At 39.5% G+C, this 22,529-nt stretch overlaps 1 protein-coding gene across 29 annotated transcripts in view; it reads right to left on the bottom strand.

Annotated features, from left to right (window-relative positions):
• Positions 1-470: 470 nt before the first annotated feature.
• The window catches only part of Sorbs2 (sorbin and SH3 domain containing 2), a 315,195-nt gene continuing 293,136 nt past the window's right edge, over positions 471-22,529 (bottom strand). For 16 of the 29 annotated variants that reach the window (XM_036166700.1, XM_036166704.1, XM_036166719.1 and 13 more), the window contains 5 exons: positions 21,332-21,532; positions 7,557-7,646; positions 6,889-6,938; positions 2,759-2,865; positions 471-874 (listed from right to left, as the gene is read on the bottom strand). In XM_036166700.1, coding sequence (XP_036022593.1) covers positions 813-874; positions 2,759-2,865; positions 6,889-6,938; positions 7,557-7,646; positions 21,332-21,532 — 510 coding nt within the window. In that variant the 3' untranslated portion in view covers positions 471-812. The remainder of the gene's footprint in view (positions 875-2,758; positions 2,866-6,888; positions 6,939-7,556; positions 7,647-21,331; positions 21,533-22,529) is intronic. The other 13 variants (XM_036166710.1, XM_036166720.1, XM_036166730.1 and 10 more) reach the window with 1 other exon arrangement.

The following is a 22,529-nucleotide window of genomic DNA, read 5'->3' as shown; positions in this document are numbered from 1 at the left end:
AGTGACCAATGGCTCTTAATCACTCACTGTTTGCACTTCTAGTAAGTACACACACACACACTCAAAAGAAAATGGGCAGGAAAGTTTCACTCCTAGGTGAAAACGTAATGCAATCAACAAAAATCACACCCATCCCTATTAACTTTCCTACTCACTCTAGATTTTATAATCACTGTGCATAAAACAATATATAGTAAGTGCAGGCAAACAATAGCTGAAGTATAGTTGTCATATAGTGTCAACCGGGGCACTAGGCAAACGTGTGAAAGGGAAATATACTGCCAAGCTCAGAGTGAAAATGCAAAGCACAGCATTTCAGAAAACTGACTTCCTGAGGACAGAACACCTTCCAGAGAGGTGGAAGTACAGCCAAGAGACCAGAGAGCCTCCTGGAGAGTCTCCTTTCTTTTTCTTTCTTTCTTTCTTTCTTTCTTTCTTTCTTTCTTTCTTTCTTTCTTTCTTTCTTTCTTTCTTTCTTTCTTTCTCTCTTTCTTTCTTTCTTCTTTCTGCCTTAACTATCCCACTCCTTTTGAGTATGACGACTTTCATTCTGATTCCACACACAAACGTTTCAAAGTTCAGGACAGAAAGCAGGAAACGGCATTTATGTGGGTATAAGCTTGCCACATTTCCCTAAAGCTCCCAGCCTCCCTAAGGCTCACAGCGGCAGTCACTGCTGGTGATTTGGTGGCAGCAGGTGGAGATGGTGATGGCCTATTGGAAACCATGACAGCGACAGGCCTGCTGGGATGTTCCAGGTGAGTTATGCAGATGTGTTGCTGACATGTGGAATAAATAAGGAGGGAGGTGATTCACAGCCTCTTGACGTAGTTTCCAGGAAAAGTACCAAAGAATTTGGTTCTTCTTGAAGTTCCTGAAAACAGAGGCAATAAATGAAAAGGTGTGTAACAGCAATGAAATGCCAGGTACTTTGTCTGCTTGAAGACTCTCCAACTACAAGGGTTCACTGAGAGAGCAAGCCCTAAATAATTTGGGAAGGAATAAAGAAAACTCACTTTAGGATAATAAAAAGAGAAAACAGGCAATTTAATTGTCTTGCCTGATGTTGTCATTGTTGCATTGGATAGGTTTCCATCGTATTGAGCTAATTGGAGAATCCCAGTATCCCAATCTAGAGAGAAAGACAACTGTGTAGAAAGATGGGCAGCAGGACTCAGGTCACCACGATGCCAAACAAGGACTAAAAGATAACTCTGAGGCTTGCAGTGGGATAAGAGATGACTGATGAGTAAGGAATACACAGAGGAGTAAGAGTTGGTTCAGGAGCAGGAGGCCTCCTCTGCGGTGCCACATGGCCACTACAGGGGACACAGCCAATATCACAAGTGTTACAATCTCCTGCTCAGTGCTACCTCACTCACTAAAAAAGCACTGTCACACTTCTTAACAAAATAGAGACTTCTGAGCAATTAAAAAAAATCACTAAATTTTTAAAAAGTAGAAGATTGGCTACTACTTGTGTGGGTATGTGAATGGAGCTCAACCATTGAGGATAATGTCTAACAAGGGCATGCATGACTATTCTCATGGCCCTCTTTGGTTTCATATGCCACAATTCTTTGGATTTATAGTTTCTATAGAGTCTTTACAATAAATTCTTTTGTATTTTATCATAGAAGATTGGGTAGGGCCTCTAAAATTTCATTTCTCATTAACATTCTCTAATTGATTGGCTTGTTTATAACCCCTGCAAATCATGTATGTATACCACTTCTCTTCTTGTAGATGGGGACTAATAAGAAATAACAGAATCTAAGGCATGTATCTGCCCAGGTGACCTCAGTTCTTTCATTAGCTCACCACTGCTGGACTAGTCTAGAGAAAGATTTCATCCTCACACTTCTATTTTAAAAAAGATTTTATCTGTATGGGTATTTTTGCCTGAATGTATATCTATCTCTCCACATGTACATAGTATGTATGGAGGCCAGAACGGGTATCAGGTGCCCCTGAAACTGGAGTTATCGACAGTTAATACCCACCACGTGGGTGCTGAGAATGGAACCCATATCTTCTTCACTCTCTCCAGCTCTTCCTACATGTTTCCTTGTCACCTCTTTCCTTTTTTGTCTGGGTGTATATTTTCATCTACTAACATTTTCTTGGAAGACCTCGAGTGGTCTCCTCTTCCTCTTCATCTCCTTGCTCATCTCCCTCCCCTACTTCTTGTGCTGGGGACTAGACAGTTGAGCAGTGGGGGATGTTAAGCAGGAACTCCATGACTGAGCTTTCAGTCTTTAGGATGGTAACTCTGGGCTTGCCTTTGAAGCGGCAACAAAGGTAAATCTCCCTTCTGCTAACTGAAGCAGAGGAGGCTCCTAAGACTTTCAGGATGGGCTACATCAGTCCTAGCAAATGGGTCAGTTTCCTCGTCATCTTGCTCCCCATCCAATGGTGTTGCCCCTGTTGACAGCTAACATTTTTCCATTGAACAGAGCAAAGGTATTTCCCGCCTGGGAACATCTGGTGTTTTTGTAATTGTTATTGTGACATCACAGCCATTGCTAGTTGGTGCTATTTAAAGAAAATTTCCTAGTTGGGTTGAAATAAAACTAGTAGAAAATCACATATACCCACAGCAGTAAATGCTACACTTTATTAAAAGGCAGTGGCTTTGGGATGTATAGCACACCGTGAATTCGAAGAGAGATTGACTCTCCTAGTGACCCATGCAAGTGAGCAAATTTAAACAAATGATGGAACAGCCAGACACGTCTGAGAAAAATTGAGCACATACCCACGAACCATCCATCGTCACACTTCTCCATCACATCAACGACATCACTTTCTCTGAGTTCCAGCTCATCTTCATTCCTAGGAGTGTAGTTATACAGAGCCTGAAACCTTAAACGGGACAAATGGGCATGTTTATTTCATGTCTGCATGAAGTCATAGAAGTCAGCATAACACTTATTTCAGCTCTTACATTTCTATTGTCCATGTGCTGTGTTGGAATGTTAAATCTCTGCTAAGCATGTAAAGTCAATAGTAACATTCAGATTCTCATGGGAATCACAATACTCTAATAACACTTCAAACTTACAATGAAAAATATTCAGGGAAGATTATAATATTCATGAATTCAGCAAAAGCATTCTGATATTTGCAGGCCAGACCTGCGTCTAAACTGTCTAGACATATAATGTTTGTCATTCAGGTGCTACATAATGATATAGAATCTGAAATGGTATCTGTATTGGACAGCCACATTAAGATGGATTACAGATTTAGCTAGCCATAATCATAAACAAATAATAGAGACTTGGAAATGGAATTCTCAAGTGGTCCTAAACTGAGTTGTACAAAATGCTTCAGACACACATTTTGTAAATGATGTGGGAATTATTATAAATGGAAGACTATGTGTTTATCATAAGAAATCCTTTAAGGAAGATTAGCTTTATAATCTGAATCAGGATTTGAAATGTGAAGATTTCATGCAACTCACCTATGACCTTGAATCATAGGTGAGGCTTTATGCATGGCCATCCCTGGCCTGGCTCAGCTAGCAGATCCTGGACTGTTAAAAAAGTGTCCAGGAAAAAACTGTGCTCTAGTTAAAAAAGTCTCCTTTGAAATAATCACATGAGAGAAAGAATTACAGAAATCATGCTGCCATCTTGTTTCTTCTTGTCTGAACTCTTTGATGGAGAGATGATGACATTGATCTATTGTGTTTGAATACTGAATATATTTGGCATTGACTTTTATAACTATTAAATCTTGTGACTATTAGCATAGACCAGTCCTTGGGAAAGTAAAGACTGTCATTTTAGAGGCAAGAAGGCTGGAAAGAATTTGATATGGAGTCAGTGGGAAATTTTTGTGATATCATTTATTTGTATCATTTGGTATGATAAGAGGATTAAAAACATTGATAAATTTGTTTCTATTGCTTTTTATAATTGTCATATAATTTTGCTAATATAAGAAAACAATAACAGTATTCTGGGGGGGCCCTTTAGATTTTTTTTTAGGCCACTGTTAAAAAGTAGATGACACTGAATTCTACTTGGGAACAAGAATGCTTTATTTCTGATTACTTTATCAAGTCAGAACAATTGTATTTTGGTAGACTAAGGCTACTCTGGTACTTGAATTGAAACATCATGCTATAAATATGCAACAACTTCACTGGTTCCCTCTCTGTTTTTGTCTCCTGATCATGCGATACAGATAAAATTGGCTTCAGGGAGTTGTATGAAAGAGCTTTGCCTTTCTGTAAAAACCATCATCTTCCCTAGCCTGGCACCCAATTTTGAAATCCCCACATTAGATATTTCTTCCCTAGTTAATGATGTTCCCTTCTAGAGGGCAATTTTATCAGTTGATATTCTTGAGCCCTTTCAAGTCCTCTGACGTCTTTTGTGGGGAGGGCCTTCAGCTCTGGTCATGGAGAGAAATAGAGCCAGACCCTAGAAGAGGTACCAAGAGAGACTGGCAGGGGCCACCTCACTAGGATGTTTGCCTGGATCCAGCCTTAGGAGAAGAGGAAAACCATTTTATTGTTTCTGTGTTGGTTAGTGTCTGAGGCTGTTGGTGACAGAATGATGTGATTTTGGATGGTCACAGGGCAAGGGGATTTCAGCAAGGCTCTTTGTCCATTCTCAAGCTTGAGGGACATGGTCATCCCTGGCTGCTATGTTGATGGAGGCACTCTGCAGTTGCTTTGGGAAAGCAGATTTTCTCATTGAGCTTCTCAGGCTCTAACCTTACTGAGGCATAACTCCAACCACTTCCAGGTCTATTTAAGGCCACAGACTCCAGCTGCTTGACGACTCTCAGGGTCCTCAGAGCTAATAAACCAGCTGGCATGAACTCCCAGCTCATTTTCATATAAGGAAAGCCAAGTACTCTTGTCAGAATTTATTTACCATAGTGGTTTAATTGGATCACACAGAAAAAGGTTTCATGGAAACACAAACAAACCTTCCTGGAAGTCCTTCTACCTCCGCTGGTTTTCAAATCAGTGTTGCATGACAGGAAATGCAGCCCCATTAAAATTTAAAAAATGCTGCTTTGAATTAAGTTGGTGAGATGATGGTGGCAGAGGGGTTAAGATTGCCTCAAAAATAAATTTGTCACTTAAGAAATGCCAAGCCAAACTCAAAACTATAACCTGCACCTTTTAGTTGTCCCTAAACTGAACCAGTACAAAGTAGCTTATGTTTCTACTTTTTTGTTTTTGTTTGTTTGTTTTTTGTTTTTTTTTTTTTTGAGACAGGGTTTCTCTGTAGCTTTGGAGGCTGTCCTGGAACTAGCTTTGTAGACCAGGCTGGCCTTGAACCTGCCTCTGCCTCCCGAGTGCTGGGATTACAGGCATGTTTCTACTTTTGCTTCACAAAATATTTTTCTAAATATGTGCAATTGGCTAACCTTCCATAATCCTTCTAATTCAGGCAGCAACGAAACATATATTTGATAAAGAATAACATCTAAGGCAAGGTTTGAAAGTGTATTTTTCCTCTCTGTGGGCTATGTGATATTAGAATAGCCAAATGACCACAGCTTCATAGGGCACAACAGAGCACAACTTGTTCATATGCCTTGATCTCTGTTTAAACAGAACATGCTAGCCATATTGTCACCCTACATACCCTGGAGTGTGCTTTTTGTGACATAATCCTATCATTGTTTGCACATGTAAAAGAGCAACAGAAACATTATCACAAGTCGTCCTTAAGTTTTTCCAATTAGGTGAGGCTTTTCAATGATTATTTCTTTTGACCTATTCCGTTTGGGATAAAGACATCTTCCTAGGAACAACTTCCTGGCCACACTGTGCAAGAGGCACTTTCAGAGAGTGGTCAGTTCTGAAGGGCGTGCTGGAAACACCAGTTCCACAAGAGTCTTGGGTCAGCATGCTTTTCACCAAGTGAACAGAGCTAGCACAGAAGGCTCAGCTGCACAGGGAAAGGCTAAGGACTCTGGTGGTGGCTTCCAGAGGTCTTTTGGGACTCAGTCTAGGAAGGAGCCAATAGGAAGTGGCTAACCACTGGGTATCTGATTGTAAACTGGGCCAGAGAACGACAATTGGGACTCTTCACAGCAACATGTGATCCATGCAGGTTGATTTCACATATGTATCAGGAGAGGGAATTTGGAAGGAACATTTGAAAAGGCACATTCTTGGTGTGGTGGGAATTTTATCATGTATCTGAAGAGTAGGGAGTGATTTAATACTGCTATCTTTGAAAGACATTTTGAAGCATGTGTCATAGTTTTGGAATTATACTACTAAGGTAGAGCTTAGGTATACTTTTGAAGTATTCCAATAAGTGGAAAGACAATGTTAGGACATGGTTTGTCTGTCTTTAAAGTTGCAGTTACCAGTTATACAGTCAGTAAAGGAAGAGATGGATTTATAAATTGTAGGAGTTACTGTAATACTGGAAGGTTTTCCTTTGTTATTTATTAATTTTATGTGTCTAAGTGTTTTGCTTGATGTACATATCTGTACCCTGTGAGTATGTGTTTTGCTTGATGTATGTATCTGCACCCTGTGAGTGCCTGGTACCCCGGGGGAGGGGTAGAGGGCAGCTAGGAGAGGGTGTTGGATCCCCTGGAACTGGAGTTACAGATGGTTGTGAGCCCCCTTGTGGATGTGGAGAATTGAACCCAGGTTCCCTGGAAGAGCAGCCAGTGCTCTTAGCCATGAAGCCATCTCTCTAGCCCTTCTGCTTTCCTTCAAGCATTAGCGTCCAATCTCATTGAGAAAGCAGAACATTGCGATCTCTTGTGCAGGACACTTCATGTTCACGGATCCCTTTCCTTTACAAAGCCCTATTGTCCTTTGTCTGGTATGCCTGTTGCCCATATTGTGGGTCAGGGTTAGTCTTTGATTTAGAAGATAAGAAGAATACTTACGGTTCCCCCCCACCTTGAATGTTTTCGTGAGTGAACATAGGACGATGCGGCTGAAATGAAATGATTTTCAGTGTTATCAGTGCTGGAACAGGTATCATTAAAAGGTAATTTGGGTTATAGCATGATACTTTTCTGGACATTTAATATTTCCTGTTGTAAAAAACCAAGAGGAAAGAAAAACAATCCACCAAATAAAGGGTTTCTGTGCTCTTAATAATTAAAGTGTTTTGAAGGGTGCTTTGAATCAGAATACCCAAGGTTCAAACTTTTGAACACATCCACAATCTGGTCTCTTCCAGCTTTAAGGGAAGGTTGAATCCCATTGATTTTTCCAAGGTCAGGAATATGGCAAGAACAAGGACATTAAGTCACAGAAGCAGGGAGTCTGGACCCTGTCATTCACCCTCATTCTCTAGCGCTCTATCAGACAAGAAGAAGGGGGCCACGTTGAGCAATAACCACATTCACTCTGAGCGACGACATTGCCACATATGGTACGGATGAGAAAGTCAATAGCCAGACATCCCATGCTACATTTGAATTTCAATTCTCTGCTCTCAGTGGGGTAAGGGGTGGGGCAGGGAAGCACATGCAGTTTTCAAACGGGGAGACAGAGACCTTTCAGAAGAATGCAACGGACAATATCCAGGAAACATATAATGCTTTACCTTAGAAGAGAAATATTGGTAGAAATCCCCAGTGCACTGAACTCTCAAAAGAGTTTCCTTTCTTTTTAAACTAAGCATCAAGACCAGTATCTGTAATAGATACTTATAATATTGGAAATGACGAGCCTTAGCATCCTGTATAGCCACACAAATACTTCAGAAAACGAAATTTAACACATTCATTGAATATGGAAACTCAGTGTAATTTACATTGATCATCTACATGTTACATTTTTGGGAGATAGATGCATTCGACCCATTCACATTTCAAACATTTTCTGTGAGATAGCCAGTCAGATCCTGGACTCTGATGATAATGGAATTTAGTTGTTATTGGGGCCGTGTCTTCAGACATCAGGACCAGTGCTTGGATACACACAATTTTTACTGATTATCATAATGTAGAAAGACTTTCCCTGAAATTGTTCATAGAAACTTCTGGTCCAAGGATGGATAGGGAACCCTGGGGTTCCCTTCAGTATGAGTGTGTTGATCTTAAATTTATCTACTATCTTTCAATCCATATTGTCTATTTAGTGCAGATTAAATATTTTCACTTCTAAAACTTGAAGCTTTAAGCCTATTAATTGGTAGCATTTATTGACAGTATTCCTAGAGTTTTATTCAACATCTATGCATAGAATACATAAATTTAAACTTAAAGGGTGGATAAGAATTACTGGCCATGTGGATGATAACTACTATAAATTGGTATAAAATTCCTAACAGTTCTTAAAATTATAAAGTGAGATTATTAAATATAAAATATTAAAATATGAATTATATTATTTTTAACGATAATGAAGACTAAGCTGGGTATGGTGGCATGCCTTTAATCCAGCGCTATGAAGGGAAGGCAGGCTGTCCTTAGTGAGTTCAAGGCCAGCCTACATTGGAAGTGCCTGTTTAAAAAAAAATAGTAAAGAAGACCAAACTATTCTCTAGACATTTTTTGAGATTTGTAATTAAAGAGATTATTAATCAGTTTAAATATATGAAGAGGCAAGTGTAACCCATCCATATGTATATACTATATTTCCAGTTCCTTTCTTCCCTGTTAAGTTAAAAATTGAATACCACTTTAAATCAATGTTAGTTAAGTTAAAGTGATCTATAATTTGAAGGTTGTAGTCCATTATTTAGTATTATCATTAGACTCTTACTTGCTTAGTACATTTCATTCTCCAGCTTCCAAAATTATTTAAATGAATTGTCTCTTTGACAGGGAAGCTGGGGTATATTTCTAAGTGTGGGTGTCACTTAATTCCTGTGGGTGTGAGCCAGAAATTTCCTGGCTCTTAGTTATCTTTCAAAACTTGTCTTTTCCTTTGCTTCACACCCTCCAAACCTTGGCCTCTCCTTTCCCCCCTGAACCATCAGTTTTCCCCACAGTATTCACATCCTCAGACCAGAACAGAACCCTTTTATTACAGAGAAGTTGTATACCTCCTAAGATTGTAACTTTTGAAAACATCTCAAAGCCTTTCTTTAATATGAATCATCTTCAGATGAACTATCAACTAGTAGCCTGTTTCTGAAGAAAGTTGTCTAATTCCAGTATTGGAGTTAATATAGTTTACAAAATCTTGGCCACTAGAAGAACAGTAAGTAGCGTTAATGGTCACTTAGGAATGGGTATTTGTTGCTGTTTGGGGCACTGTCTGCTATCGACCTTTGGACATTCAGCTCAGACTCCTCATCCTAAAATCAGTGGGTGAGACATGATGAGGGCGAATCTTGCCCCCTCATGGGGCCCAAAAAGAAATAGATATTTCATCTGACAGCTTCCCTTTGCCATGTAAAGAGTTATGTCCTTAACCTTATACAGAAAATTAGCTAATATAGTCTAGTCATGTGCAAACCACAGTGGCGATAATTCACCCTCACTTTGTGTTAGTTAAACTCTAAATGACATTGGATGGTTTACTGTGGCAAATAATGTTAAAAAAGGATGGAAGGACAATTTTAACTAGCCCCATGTTGAATGAAGTATTATGACGGACTAGATGGACTAATTTGGTTAAGGTCGGCATCTGTATTTTGTCCTTAGTATGTTTATGTTTCCTGTGGGTATTCGATCAAGTGCTTCTGAATGCTGTCTTTGCCACTGCATCTGCCCTCTACTGCCACCCAATGGCAAACAGTGGTAGTAGCAAGTTAAAAGTTGTTTACGCCTTTGGTTGAGGTGGGTCAAATTCCTTCAGTGTTGATTAATTGTGAAAGGATATGCTGAAGCCCACGGGGTCGATAATGATCTGTTTTTCCTATCATGCTCTCCCAGTTTCCTGCATTTTCAATTCTCGAGAAGGAATGACATGTTAGCACCGGTGTTTATGGCCCGCATTCATTTCTAGTTTAACTGCTCAGGCGTTTCTATCACGCATAACGCCTCAGCACCGCTGAGGTAAATATAGAACAACACTTAGAGCATGTGGAGAGGCTTACACAGACTGTGAGTTTGAGAAGGCAGCTTTCAAGGTAACAGGTTGCCATTACCATACAGGGCAATTTGAGCAAGAATCATACTATGATGATATTCCTCCATGAGGCTTTAGAGTTCAAGAAAAATTTGAAAATCCCCTGATGCACCGTGCTATTTTTCATGACACCCTAATTATTTAACTTTTTTCTTTTGTTTTCTCTTTTTAGTGCCACTGTGAGTGTTAACTGTATGAAAACAATGGTTTCATTAAGAATTTTTCATAAGTGCATATGACATCCTTTGATTTTTTTTTAAATGGTTGTAAAAATGGATACAATGTAAAAATGGATGCAAAAGAGGCAGGTGTTAAACGCATGCTGTTTTTCACAGCCAGGAACAATCATAAACCACTGCTTACAATGAAGCTGGTTTGAAACCTGTCCTAGAACCTGGCATCAGTAAACTACATACACTATTGCAGATGGAAGTTTAAAAGCCAAGTTTCTGTTTTACTTCTCTCAACCTATCCCAGGAGAATTAGCTATATGTTAGAGAATTCCTTAAAAAGTATGTGCTGTTACTTTAAAACAAATGTGGAAAAATCTTTGCAAGCATTAAAAATAGCTCTTGGGTCCCAAGCCATTCTTTCTCAGAAAACGCTAGTTGTACATCTTAGCCAGAACTAGTTGGCTGTAACTCCGTAACTAACAATCCCATGCTTATTGGCTATTTTCCCTCTTAGATTACGAAGGTGAAACACACTCCGCGTAAATCAAAAGAAAAGAGAATCTTCTGGTCCTCAAACACATTGAATCTAAGATACAAATTTTTAAGACGGAAATATGGGCGAGAGAAAAACCTCAGGGTAACGCCAAGCTTGTCATCTTACTCATGGGAACTAACGGATGAGATCCATCAATTTTTGTAGAACCGACTCACTCTGTCTGTTCTCTCTTCCCTCCACCCCCAAGTATATGTGTTAACTCTAGAAGGCTGTTCAGTAGAGGCTTAAGGATATCTACAACAAACTGACGCTTCCCTCTGCCCACGGCAATACAAGTCTTCTTCAACAATAAAAGTAGGTCTGACTACACAGAGCAACACACAAAATGCCTTACATAGAAAACACTATTTGCATTTATGAAATAGAAAAAAGAACACTAAAAATTAAGCCCAGAGAACTTGAAATGCAGAGCATAGTTGTGAGACAGGCCAGCCAAAACTAAATCAGGGTCCATTAACTTAGACACGGAGAAAGGAGCCCCGAGGTATGCGTAGGTGGAAATCCCCAGATTCCTTGGCTGCCTTTCCTAGAGTGCCATTTAGAATCCACCGGTTCTCAAGTTCTGCAGATGTTACAGAATTGAATAGTTAGAGGGGAGGCAATGGACCTCAAAGCTCAAAGTTGTGAGGGAATTGGGAGCATACGACTCCAGAGAGCAGCATTACAGGGGGCAGCGTGGAGAGAGCGTGGCATGTATCTCCCGAGCAACAGACTATTTTGAAATGGCTCACAGTTGAAAATACATCCATAGAAGCGGAGAGACACCGGAGCTAACAGGACTGGAAGTAGGGTGAGCTCAGTAGACAATGGGCAACAGTTTAGTTCTCCATACTCAGAACAATGACTGGAGAACAGCAATTGAATATGGAAAGGAGACAGATGGAGAACACACACACACACACACACACACACACACACACACATACACGCACACACACACACACAACACTCTGGTTTGTGTAGTGAAGCATTTGATAGCACCATTTTGGATTTGAGAAACTTGACACACACACAACAGGGAAGCACACAACCTGTAGCTCCTCAACTACTGGTCGTTACATCTCAAGGGACTCCTCCCCAGCCTCACTTTACTGCCCAATCACAGCACAGTCACCTAAGGAAGAGCCAGGGTGGCCAGGATGACTGCCCAGGTGGGGGTGTCCGACCCTACCCTGCGGGAACTGCTGTCTGGTGAACTGCAGGACCTCTTAGACATCACTGGGCTACGAGGCGGCTTACCCAGGACAAATGTCTTGCTTTTTAAATCAGCCTAGAAAAGCCATAAGAAGCGGGTTAGTTCTCATCTTCATTATGTGGCCTTCAGGAGGAACCTTCTTGGTTGGCTTGTTTTCCATGCACACACAGCATGCCAAGCTCATGAATGCTAGTGGAACAAGGGAGGGCGAGCGGTCTGCATACAGCTTCTCTGCTCCATACAGCTTCTGCTCTCCAGACTCAGCGGCTACTATGGTGGGAGACTCATGGTGAAGAAAAGATGTGGAGAGGGAAGCTGGCAGGAGGATGTGTTTGAATGTAATATACGCGGCTAAGAACACACCCCAGAAATATTACCCCCTTATTAAAAGAATGCTTAGTAACTGCATCCAAAAACGCCCTCCAACCTGTCTGTTTTCTTTGTATTTACCAAGTGGCAAGCAGTAATAAACAAGGTGAGATAAGAGAAAATTTGGCTTGCTGCCTATCAAGTTTTAGGGAAAGCCTTAGGTTCTTGGAGGTAAAAATGTTTTAACAAAGTTCCTAAGAAGAAAATGAAAAAAAATTTTTGGTGGGGATGGGGGATGGGAGGTAGTGGAATATAATCAAATACTGCATATTGCCTGATTCCAGCTTCCTTCGGTATTCTCTCAAAGTAAGATCTTCACTATGACAGTGAACAGGGGGATCTTTACATGAGTTAGCTTATTTTTTCATTCCAAGGCGGTCAAGATCTAGCAATGCAGGGTCTAGAATTTGACTAGAATGAAGAGAACATTAGTAAAAGATTGTAGCTCTAGCTTAGGCTAAATTAGTGGTCACGATGTCTAGTCTCTTGGGATGGTATATGGTTGTCACGCTTGTCTAAGGCTGTGTGGAAAAGGATGTTTGATGCTCCTTAGTATCCATTGCTATTTTTCTCTCCACTCATGCACAGGGTCCTTGAGAGCAGACCACAGCTCCTAAACTTCCTTGTACCTGGCTGTGCTCATATGACCTTTCTGAAAGAGGAAATAGCAAATTTTGAGGTGGTCCAGGTTTCTGATACCCATGGAACCACTGTGCTCTCTTGCTCTTTCTCATTTATGTGAGCTACAGAATAGTTGATATGGGTTGATAAAAATGTTACTATTACGATTTTAGGTATACTGTTCTATGCCTATTAAAACATTTTTTTTTCTTTTCTGCCAATGCTTTCTTTCCTTGAAATGAATATGGGATCTGAGATTGAATCAGTTTGTTTTTGTATTTACAAACACAGATTTGTTCAGTCAACTTATATTCTTCTTATGAGTATGAAATAGATTTACAAGGTTTAGAAAGCTCAGTGGGGGATTAATGTTCAACATTTGTTTCTAAATATGAGATAAATACAAGAAACAAACATTTGTTTTCCTGAAATTAGTCATTTCATATAGACATTAAAATACTCTTTGAAAATAAAGTTATTATGAATACTTCTAGTCTTCCATATGATTCTAGAAACATTGATCCTAAAAGACTATATGACATGATCTTGGCTCTTATGACAGAGATAAACCCCTTTAAATTTTACTTTTTTCCTTGTTACTATAATGTTGAGTTCAACATCTCTCTAAGTTAGAGAGTTGAGATTTTAGAGCAGTGGTTCTAAACCTATGTATGGGTCATGACAGGTTTGGGAGTTGCATATCAGATAGCCTGCATATCAGATATTTACATTACAATTCATAATGTTAGTAAAATTACAGTTATGAAGTAGCAACAAAAATAATTTTATGGCTGGGGGTCACCACACATGAGGAACTGTATTAAAGGGTCACAGCATTAGGAGGGTTGAGAACTGCTGCTCTAGAAGTACTTTCTCATGTACTGACTAAGCTTTATATTGACTTTAAAAATAGAGCCACAGAAAGAGGGGTAAAAGGCACATTTTAGACTTAGACATATCTAAAGTGGAGTTATAGTTCTTAAAAGGTTTTAATTATCTTTTTCTAGCTAAGATGAAAACAGAGTGGAGAGAAATTGGTCTTTAAAGTACATCATTCTTTCCTCCCAAGATCTCTTTTCATACCTGGAACAGAAACACATAGATGGGCTGTGTCATTTTATGGTGATGGGGATTCTGAAGACTATTGGGGATGCTGGATGTAGGACTGGTGCTTACCACTACTGAAATGTGGTTGCATCAGAGCTTTAACCCCTTCCTTATCTATAGAGGCCCTTGCTTCACTTTCAAAACATGAAGTCTGAGGAGAAGCTATTGTTTGAAGTCTAAAGGGAAAGATTTTGGGATCACTCTTACTCTAGAATCAAAACTTTTCTGTGACAGATTGATTTCATCTTGGATTGTCAATATCATTTTTTAAAGACCAATCATTCATTTAAACGTGGAATCTTAGGGAAAGTTAAGTACTAGCTAGGCTATTGGACTGCACTCTATTAGAGATGGATGCTTTATGGCCAGCACCAAAGGATCATCCTTGGTATATCCTGTGGAAGAGTAGGGCTCCAGACAAGTAGTCGTGGACCACCCTGATCTTGGGCTCTGTGAACCTGCTGATGGTTGAAATAATGGGAGGCATCATGTCTACAGAGAGGTGACTGGAGTTGGCAGGCACTGAGCTTCTGCCTCTAAATGTGATGACTCCTAAGCTGACTTGAAGCTTAAAACAGAATGTCATGGTTACCTTTGATTATTAAGTAAGTTTTAAGTTTTCCTTCTCAATATGGGTGTAGTTGCTATGCGGATTTGTCTTTTAAATTTTAGGATGGAGGCCATGCTGATGATGTTAAAAGTTAGCAGTCACAAGTTATGTAACTTTTTAGATCTTGTAAGACAGCATGAATCTAAATGCATACATCTACTGAACATCATGGAAAGACATGCAATAAATTGAACCACACTCACGATGCAGTTACCTTTGATTTTGATGAACTTATCTCCTGCTGATGAGGGTATTTGGGAAGGAGAGGAGGTGAGGAGGCCTGGGTGGGCTGATAGAGCTCACAAGCCAGGTCAGAGACAGAGGCCATAGGAGCATGAAATGGAGGGGAGGAAAATGGACAGCTCGGGGAAGACGTGGCAGTTCCATCTCCCGAAGCAAATGAAGATGGCTTAAATGTTGAGGAAAGACAAGATGTGATTATGATTGTGTCCAGATGAAGGGACCTGGTCTTAAGAGAATACCTTCCATGTCTAATAACTTGAAAATTGTAAAATATCTTGGTGAAAGTGGTATTGATGTATTCTTGCTTTGAAAGCACTGACTTAGCCTATTGAACTTTAATTTCAAAAATCTCAGTGATTTGGGGAGTGTGGGTGGCTAGAGATAACAGTGTCTGTATTCTTTTAGTCTTGTCCGTGAGGGCTTTCCACCCCCTCAACAAGATGGCAGTAAAGTACCTAATGACATATAACTTGCCTGTATAAAGTTGGATAAGTAAGGTGAACAGTCACACAGGTAGGAGAGTTGGAACTTCTTTGAGCATAGAGTGAACTGTCTGCAGAGCTAACCTCAGTAGGATGAATGCTATGTGTACGATACTGTCTGAAACACGCAGGTAGCACATCCTGTAAATGAAACCGCATGTTTAATCACACCTTCAGAATGGTAATATTGAAGGGGAAATTCGATGTTTAGACAACAGACGTAGTTGCACGCTTGGCTTGTTACAGTGAATTCTCTCTGTCGCTGAGCAGTGGGGTTGTTCTCTACAAAGTCGTGGCTAGTTATTTGGAAACAGAGGAGTCATGGAAGGACTTATGTAATACCACCATGACTTAATATATTACAGACTTTTCTTTTTTATTTAAAAATCTCAGCATTTATAGGTAGTTTTACCTGCTCTGGAATTTAGATAATTCACATTTGGGATATCAACTAGTTTATTTTTAAGAGAGAAGTTCATAAACATAAGGTTCAGGTCATGCCCTCCCTTTATTGATGGAAACTACTGCCCAAGGTCCTTTGTAAGACAAAGTTGCAGGAAGGACCCATCTTACAAGTAGCTACAAACCTCAAGAAAACAACTGCCCCAGAAGAGTCAAAAGGGGACTGAAGAACTACTCCAGTTGTTTGACAGTTTGCTTCATTTACCTCATTGTTCTGTTTTGCAGACTGCCATCTTGTCAAAGGGTACTGTTTTCTCATCTTATAATCAGACAAACCTGTCTACCCATCGGCTTCCTCATCTCTAATGTGGGGATAACCATATTTCCTAGCTCTCTGGGTTTTGAAAATTCTAGATGTTGGGTTCTGAGAATAGCCCCTGACACTGAGTTAGTGGATAGCTATCATTATTAATATTAGAATATTAGGAAGACAATAAGCTTCAATATATAAAAGTTAAATTTATAGTGACAAAGCAATAATGGAAGAGTGGAATTGTACCATACAAATCTCCACCATTTTAATAAACTATGTGTGTTTGCATATTCCTTCCACCCCAGAATTTCCAATGCTTCTATTCCTCATAAGGACGCCTGTTAAGGCAGTTTCCGTAGCAGATATTTAGTGATATCATTAACTCTACTGGCTAATTGTAAAACTGGCTAGTCCCCAGTAATTAGGCAAAATTAAATACCTCATTACTGGGTTTTGCTGCATTGATGTCTTCCTTGGGGGTCCTAGGATGTGTGCGAATGCCTAGTGAATGTTTCAAGCAGTCAGAGTCCTCCTCCTCTTCTTCTTCCTTGATGTATAGTTGTGGTGTCACCTCTGTACTGTTGTGGTCATACCACATGATATCTTGATCTTGAGATCCTGGCAGCCATCTTTGGTATTCAAGCCCCTTACAGATTTCTTCATCTTCCTCTCCAATGGCAGGAAGAGTTATAGGCAAGGCACTCACGTTGGTGCATGCAGAGGCCACAAATTTATCACCTAAGACTTCAAGGATTTTGGTAGGGTTTGAAAAGCCCCTTCTTTTTTTATTCAAATCTATAAATTTGCTTTGACTGTCCACTGTGGGATCCTGAAGAGACACCGTACCAGCTGAGTTGGTACTTGAGTGAGAAGAAGGTAACAGACAGCGAGGTGATTTGACTGGTAGAGACGCTGGAGGCAGTGAGAGGGGGAGATGAGAAGACTCCTCCTTAATTTCAAGGGTAACCTGGTTTAGGATGTTCGGTTTGGCCTGGTCAGATGGTAAGGTTAAAGCACTGAACTTCTCTAATTCAACCAAGAAGTTGTCAAGGAAAGAGGATGGTGTTGGGACCAATGGGTTTGCTGGTGGACACCAGTCTGTGAGGGATAGCCGCTCTTGGCCAGTCCCCTGGAGGGCTTCTTTCTCTGTGCCAGGCAGAGCAATGCATATAGGAAGACAGGATTGTTCACTGGAAGCCAACTTATAAATGAGCAGGAGTTAGGAAGTAAAACAAACAAAGAAAATAATAACACATGAAAATACAGCAACAGGGAAATACAGGGAAGGTGTGGTGATGAATATAATTTTAGACTGTAGCACAGACATAGATGGGAGATACTTGGAAGATGTCTAGATTGGGAGAAGTTTTTGACATTTAAATGCATAAAATCATTTAGACTGATTGTAGACCTTACTTGAGCAACCAGACTCTCCTAGTTATGGAGGATATGTTAAGCATCAAAAGAGGAGACAGAGCTTCATAGAGATCAAGAGGGCAGTCCGTGAAACCCCAAGAAGCTTAATGTTAATCTACCTGTCTGAGACTGCGTGGACTCTTACCTATATTTTAGATGTATCTGGGGATGGTTAGCACAGAATAATATCACGTAACTAAGCTTTGCTTCAACCTCTGAGTTTGTTTTCCACTCTCCCTCCATACAGAGGTGCTCGCTCCTTCGAGTTTTTACAATTGTCCCATTTACACAGCATAAAATGTTTTTGATTAGTATACATGTACACATGTTTAAGGGAATAAGTGCTAAAAACATATTTCTTAATCATAGATCCCTGTGATCAGAATGAAACCAATCTTGCAAAATCACTGTTTCAAAGTTTAAAAAAAAATAAAACCACTCTAAAGTAAATGTTCACATAGGAGGAGACATGAGATGCTGATGCAGTCATCTTCTAAGCCCGATATTTTATGAAAGCCCAAAGGATATCATTTATGAAGCTGGATCTTCTGAAGCCAAAGTATCATTCTTTATATTTACATATTAATGATATCATTTAAATATTTAAATAAAACAACAATGCAAATTCAAAAGAAGTACTTCTAGAGGGGCTGCTGAGTAATTTGTAATTTACCCTGCTTGACCCTTGCTGGATAGGAAAAACAATGCTTTATATTGTGCATCCAAAGGCCAAGAAAGAGGATGTAGACGGCCTTTAGTGTTTTCTGGATAGTTGGCTTTGGTTTATGAGGCAAACAGTCTTCCAGCAAAGGTTGCTGGAGATGCATGTTCTGGTTGATGGTTCAGAATAAGACTTCACACACAAAGCCAGCAGTCTCTTAGCCATGGGCTTCGCTATGTCTAACTGCACAGTATCCCCCACTGAATAATTGATTTAAAGTGTTCTATTGGAGGATGGGGCACTTATTTAAATTTTAAGGGACATACGATGGAATCTCATCACAGGGTGTCGCAAATGGCACCAAGTATAACACCACCATGTGAGCATCTTCACACAAGATCCAAGTCTTCTCAGGTGCTGACGTGAAGTCATACTGTGCATGTGTTTTGTGATGAGCTGATTGCTGCTACGGTCCTGTAGGTCAAGTCTCATTTGATAGTCTATGGAAGTTCTCTTACTGGCTAACATTCGATTTTACACTTCTTGTAACAGACACAAAAGTGTAAGACTTGATCTTAGTACTTGGATTTTGGAAATGTGTGAAACTGGTAGTAACTCAAGCTGAATACCTTTATGTTTTTTTCTCGGGTGGACAGAAATATTATGTGCATGAGGAATCTCTAAATTTTATCATCATCATTGCAACTATAGTCCCTATTGTGATCTGTCCCTACCAACTCTACTGTCTTCCCCCCATGTCACCTCTATACATGTTAAAAGGCCAAAAGAGCAAACACTTTAAAATGGACTTGATAATACCAAAGGTATTAAGTGTTAATTTTGATTAGGGAGTACCTATACCACAAAACATACCTATAACACAAAATGGAAGCTATTTCACCCTTTTTTTTAAAAAAAAGATTTATTTATTTATCATGTATGCAGTGTTTTGTTTGCATGTATTCCTGCAGGCCAGAAGAGGGAACCAGATCTCATTCTAGGTGGTTGTGAGCTACCACGTGGGTGCTGGGAATTGAACTCAGGACCTCTGGAAGAACAGCCAGTGTTCTTAACCTCTGAGCCATCTCTCCAGCCCCCTATTTTGCCTTTTAAAAAATAATTTATTTCTTTTTATTTCATGTGCATTGGTGTTTTGCCTGCATGTATGTCTGTGTGAGGGTGTCAGGGCCCCTATAACTAGAGTTATAGACAGTTGTGGGCTGCCATGTGGGTTCTGGGAATTGAACCAGGGTCCTCTCTGGAAGAGCAGTGAGTACACTTAACAGGTTATTTCATCTTAAAAAAGGATTGGAATTGGATTCTATTGTACCAAAATCAGAAATAATAGCAACTTATATTTGAACCTTCCTCAAAATGGAAATATGTCAAGCTATGTGATTTGAATTTGCCAGAGTGATTCAAACATCATTAATGCATCCCATTCTCTATTTGCAAGTGTCAGTCAGAAAACAGGAGCTGTACCTGGCTGCTGCTTTTGTATCTCACTAGTTAAAAAAGACTTATTTTTTTGTCTGAAATTTGACCAGGGCAACACTACAAAAATTTCCTTCATTAAGCCAATGACATCATAGGGTAGATGACCAGTTGAAATGAAACTAGAGTTTCTTTTAAATTATTGATATAAACTTCAACATACATTTTTTTTGAACAATAAGAAGAAGACAGTTGGTTACTAGTGGAACTAATACATTCCTCTATTTAAAATGTGGTATTACAACAAAACACATGAATGGCATTTAAAATATATTCAGAGAAAATCCAAAATCACTGACTTAAAATATTAGCCTGCCATTGTTAATTAAAGCACATGGGAGAAGTTCTTCAGCGCTAAGTAAGCTTCTGTGGATACATGCTATTTTCTTCTGCATCAGTTTATCAGAAGCTTCCGTCACTTGAGAGTCATCTAATGCTTCTTTTAAGGTGAATGGAGGATAGGCACAATGTATGTGGATGGGTGAAGAGTCTTACATTTCCTCATGATCAATAGAAACTACTGAGGGAAGGATTTTGGTCTCTAGAACCTCCATAAACAAAGTGATGTAAAGTACTCAGCTACCCAGTGATAGGGACTTTAGGAGAATTACCCACGACTAAAACTCAGTCTTCAAGGAGGATTAGAATGAATAAAATGACAAATATTAAGACGTTTTAAAGAAAATATCTCAACTGGGATAGATCCCTAAGTTATTTACTATTCATGGTTATTTACTAAATAGGTAGAGTGGCGTAGGTCCCTGGGGACGCTTTCTGAAAGTGATCTTGACTGCATCCTTTCACAGTGTTAATGATCTGTTTACTTACATTGCCTTGATCTCAACTAAAATAGTTGACATATTGTACAACCAAATACATAATTTTTCACATTGGGAGGCATTTGACAAGGTTTTGGAATTCATTCCCTGGTGATTTAAAATTTTTATATTTTAAAATAAGTGTAAAGGAGAAAGAAATCCCTACATATACCCATAAAATATCTTATAACTCAACAGAAAAATGAGGAAAAACATTTTGGGAATAAGGGAGGTAGGAGTTTAGCCTTAATCTAATGAACCATTCAGGAGGGAAAGCCCTTTCTAAATTGTATCGATTAAAAATAATTGTCTTCAGCTATCAACTTAAGTGAATCAGTGGAATTTATGACTCTAAAACTAATGAAAAAAATGTGAATTTTTCTAATATACTACCATATTTTTATGCAAAAATTATAGGCTCTAAGTTAAAAATAATGTCTTATGTTATGTAGAAAATGCCTTAAGATTTTCATAAACCATTGTACACCTAATAATTATATGATGACACACAATTTAGGGGTAAATGTGTGTGTGTGTGTGTGTGTGTGTAATGAATAAACAACAAAACAGAGTTCTATGATGATAGTAACATTTTCTTTCTCTTTATGCACTTAAACTTGAAAATTGAATTAGCAAAAATAAACACTAAGCCTTTATCCCAGCATCTATTTGAGGAAAATGAACTTATTTTCTGATCTGGAACTCATGTATATGATATGATATATGCATTTGTTTCTTTTCAATAGATATGATGGTCTGATATACCCCCAATCACCCACTTGTTATTAATATTCCGAGATCCCAAGTTCAGAGTTAACATGACAGAATGACTTCTTACCTTGTTGGAACTTAGGCTGTGAATTCTGTCACTAGAGTAGCTGTGGGGTATAGGAGGGTCAGGGTAGTCCTCAGCACCTTTTACATTCTTCTTGATGACTTCTACATAGGAAACGGGGAAGATGCCTTGCCTGTTGCTTCCTGGGATTTTCCCTTCATACCAGTTTTGATCAACTCTTTTAAGAAGAATAATTCTATCGCCCTGTAACGAGCATTGGGAAAATGCATTATAAGTAGAGACACAGTCATATAAAAAGCAAAATTGTCATTGTTTTCTGATAGAACAGTAGTTTTCTATTTGGAAAAGTTTTATACCTCCTGTTTTTTGCTTGATCAGAGGAATGCAAGAAAGATTCTAGTGTTTATTAGAAAAGCATGGGTTGTCAGCATGGATGCACATAAACCTCCCATTCATGACATTAGAGTCCTAAGGATGCTCGGTTATTAATGGGAATGGGCTTATACATGTTTCAGTATAATTATATAGTAAAATGACTTGGGGAAGTTATTTCAAAAGGCAGATGGTGTGAGAGATGTCATCTCAATGGCAGTAGCCCCATCTAATCTCTACTAGCATCAATGTGAGGATCTGCAGGAAGAAGAAAGTGTTTCTTCAGAATGAAGAGCATGGGGCAAAGATGGTAACCTAGAACATCCATAGCTGTGGAGTGGTCTAACAACCCCCCCCCGCTCTCATTGGGACAGTGTAACACCAGCATCCATTCTAACTGGTGAGTGGCCCTGCCATTCTGGCCCTTTGAATAAGTCTTTGGATTTTTGCAATAATAGACATTTCTAGTCACTATTATGCTTCCTGCAAAGAGCGGACCAATGCTAGATAACTTTATCTAACTCTTTACTCTAAACTACAGGAGGGCCAGAACAAGGTTAGCAAGCTGTTGTTAGAGAGCAAACCCAGCAGGTGCAGCTAGAGGGCACTCTAGAACTATGGGGAACTGTATCTGATAGTGTCATGGCGATGACACCTACTCATGAACTTCAGCACAGCAGGGAGCCCTTTTCAATGCCAGCACTTGAAGGTCTTCTTTAACTCACAGTGCTGGGTGGCTTGCTACATGTGCCTATGACCACCGAGTGGAGAACACTGAAAAAAAATTGAATTTTCCCCAGATCTCAAAGTTGCACCCATTTTCTAATGTGCCCAGAACAGGCAGTTGATAGTCAGGCTTTCTTAGTGG

Source organism: Onychomys torridus, chromosome 17, assembly GCF_903995425.1.
Source record: "Onychomys torridus chromosome 17, mOncTor1.1, whole genome shotgun sequence".
Classification (NCBI taxonomy): Eukaryota; Metazoa; Chordata; class Mammalia; order Rodentia; family Cricetidae; genus Onychomys; species Onychomys torridus.
The sequence above is the reverse complement of the archived record's forward strand: the minus strand, read 5'-3'. Positions and strand labels throughout refer to the sequence as shown.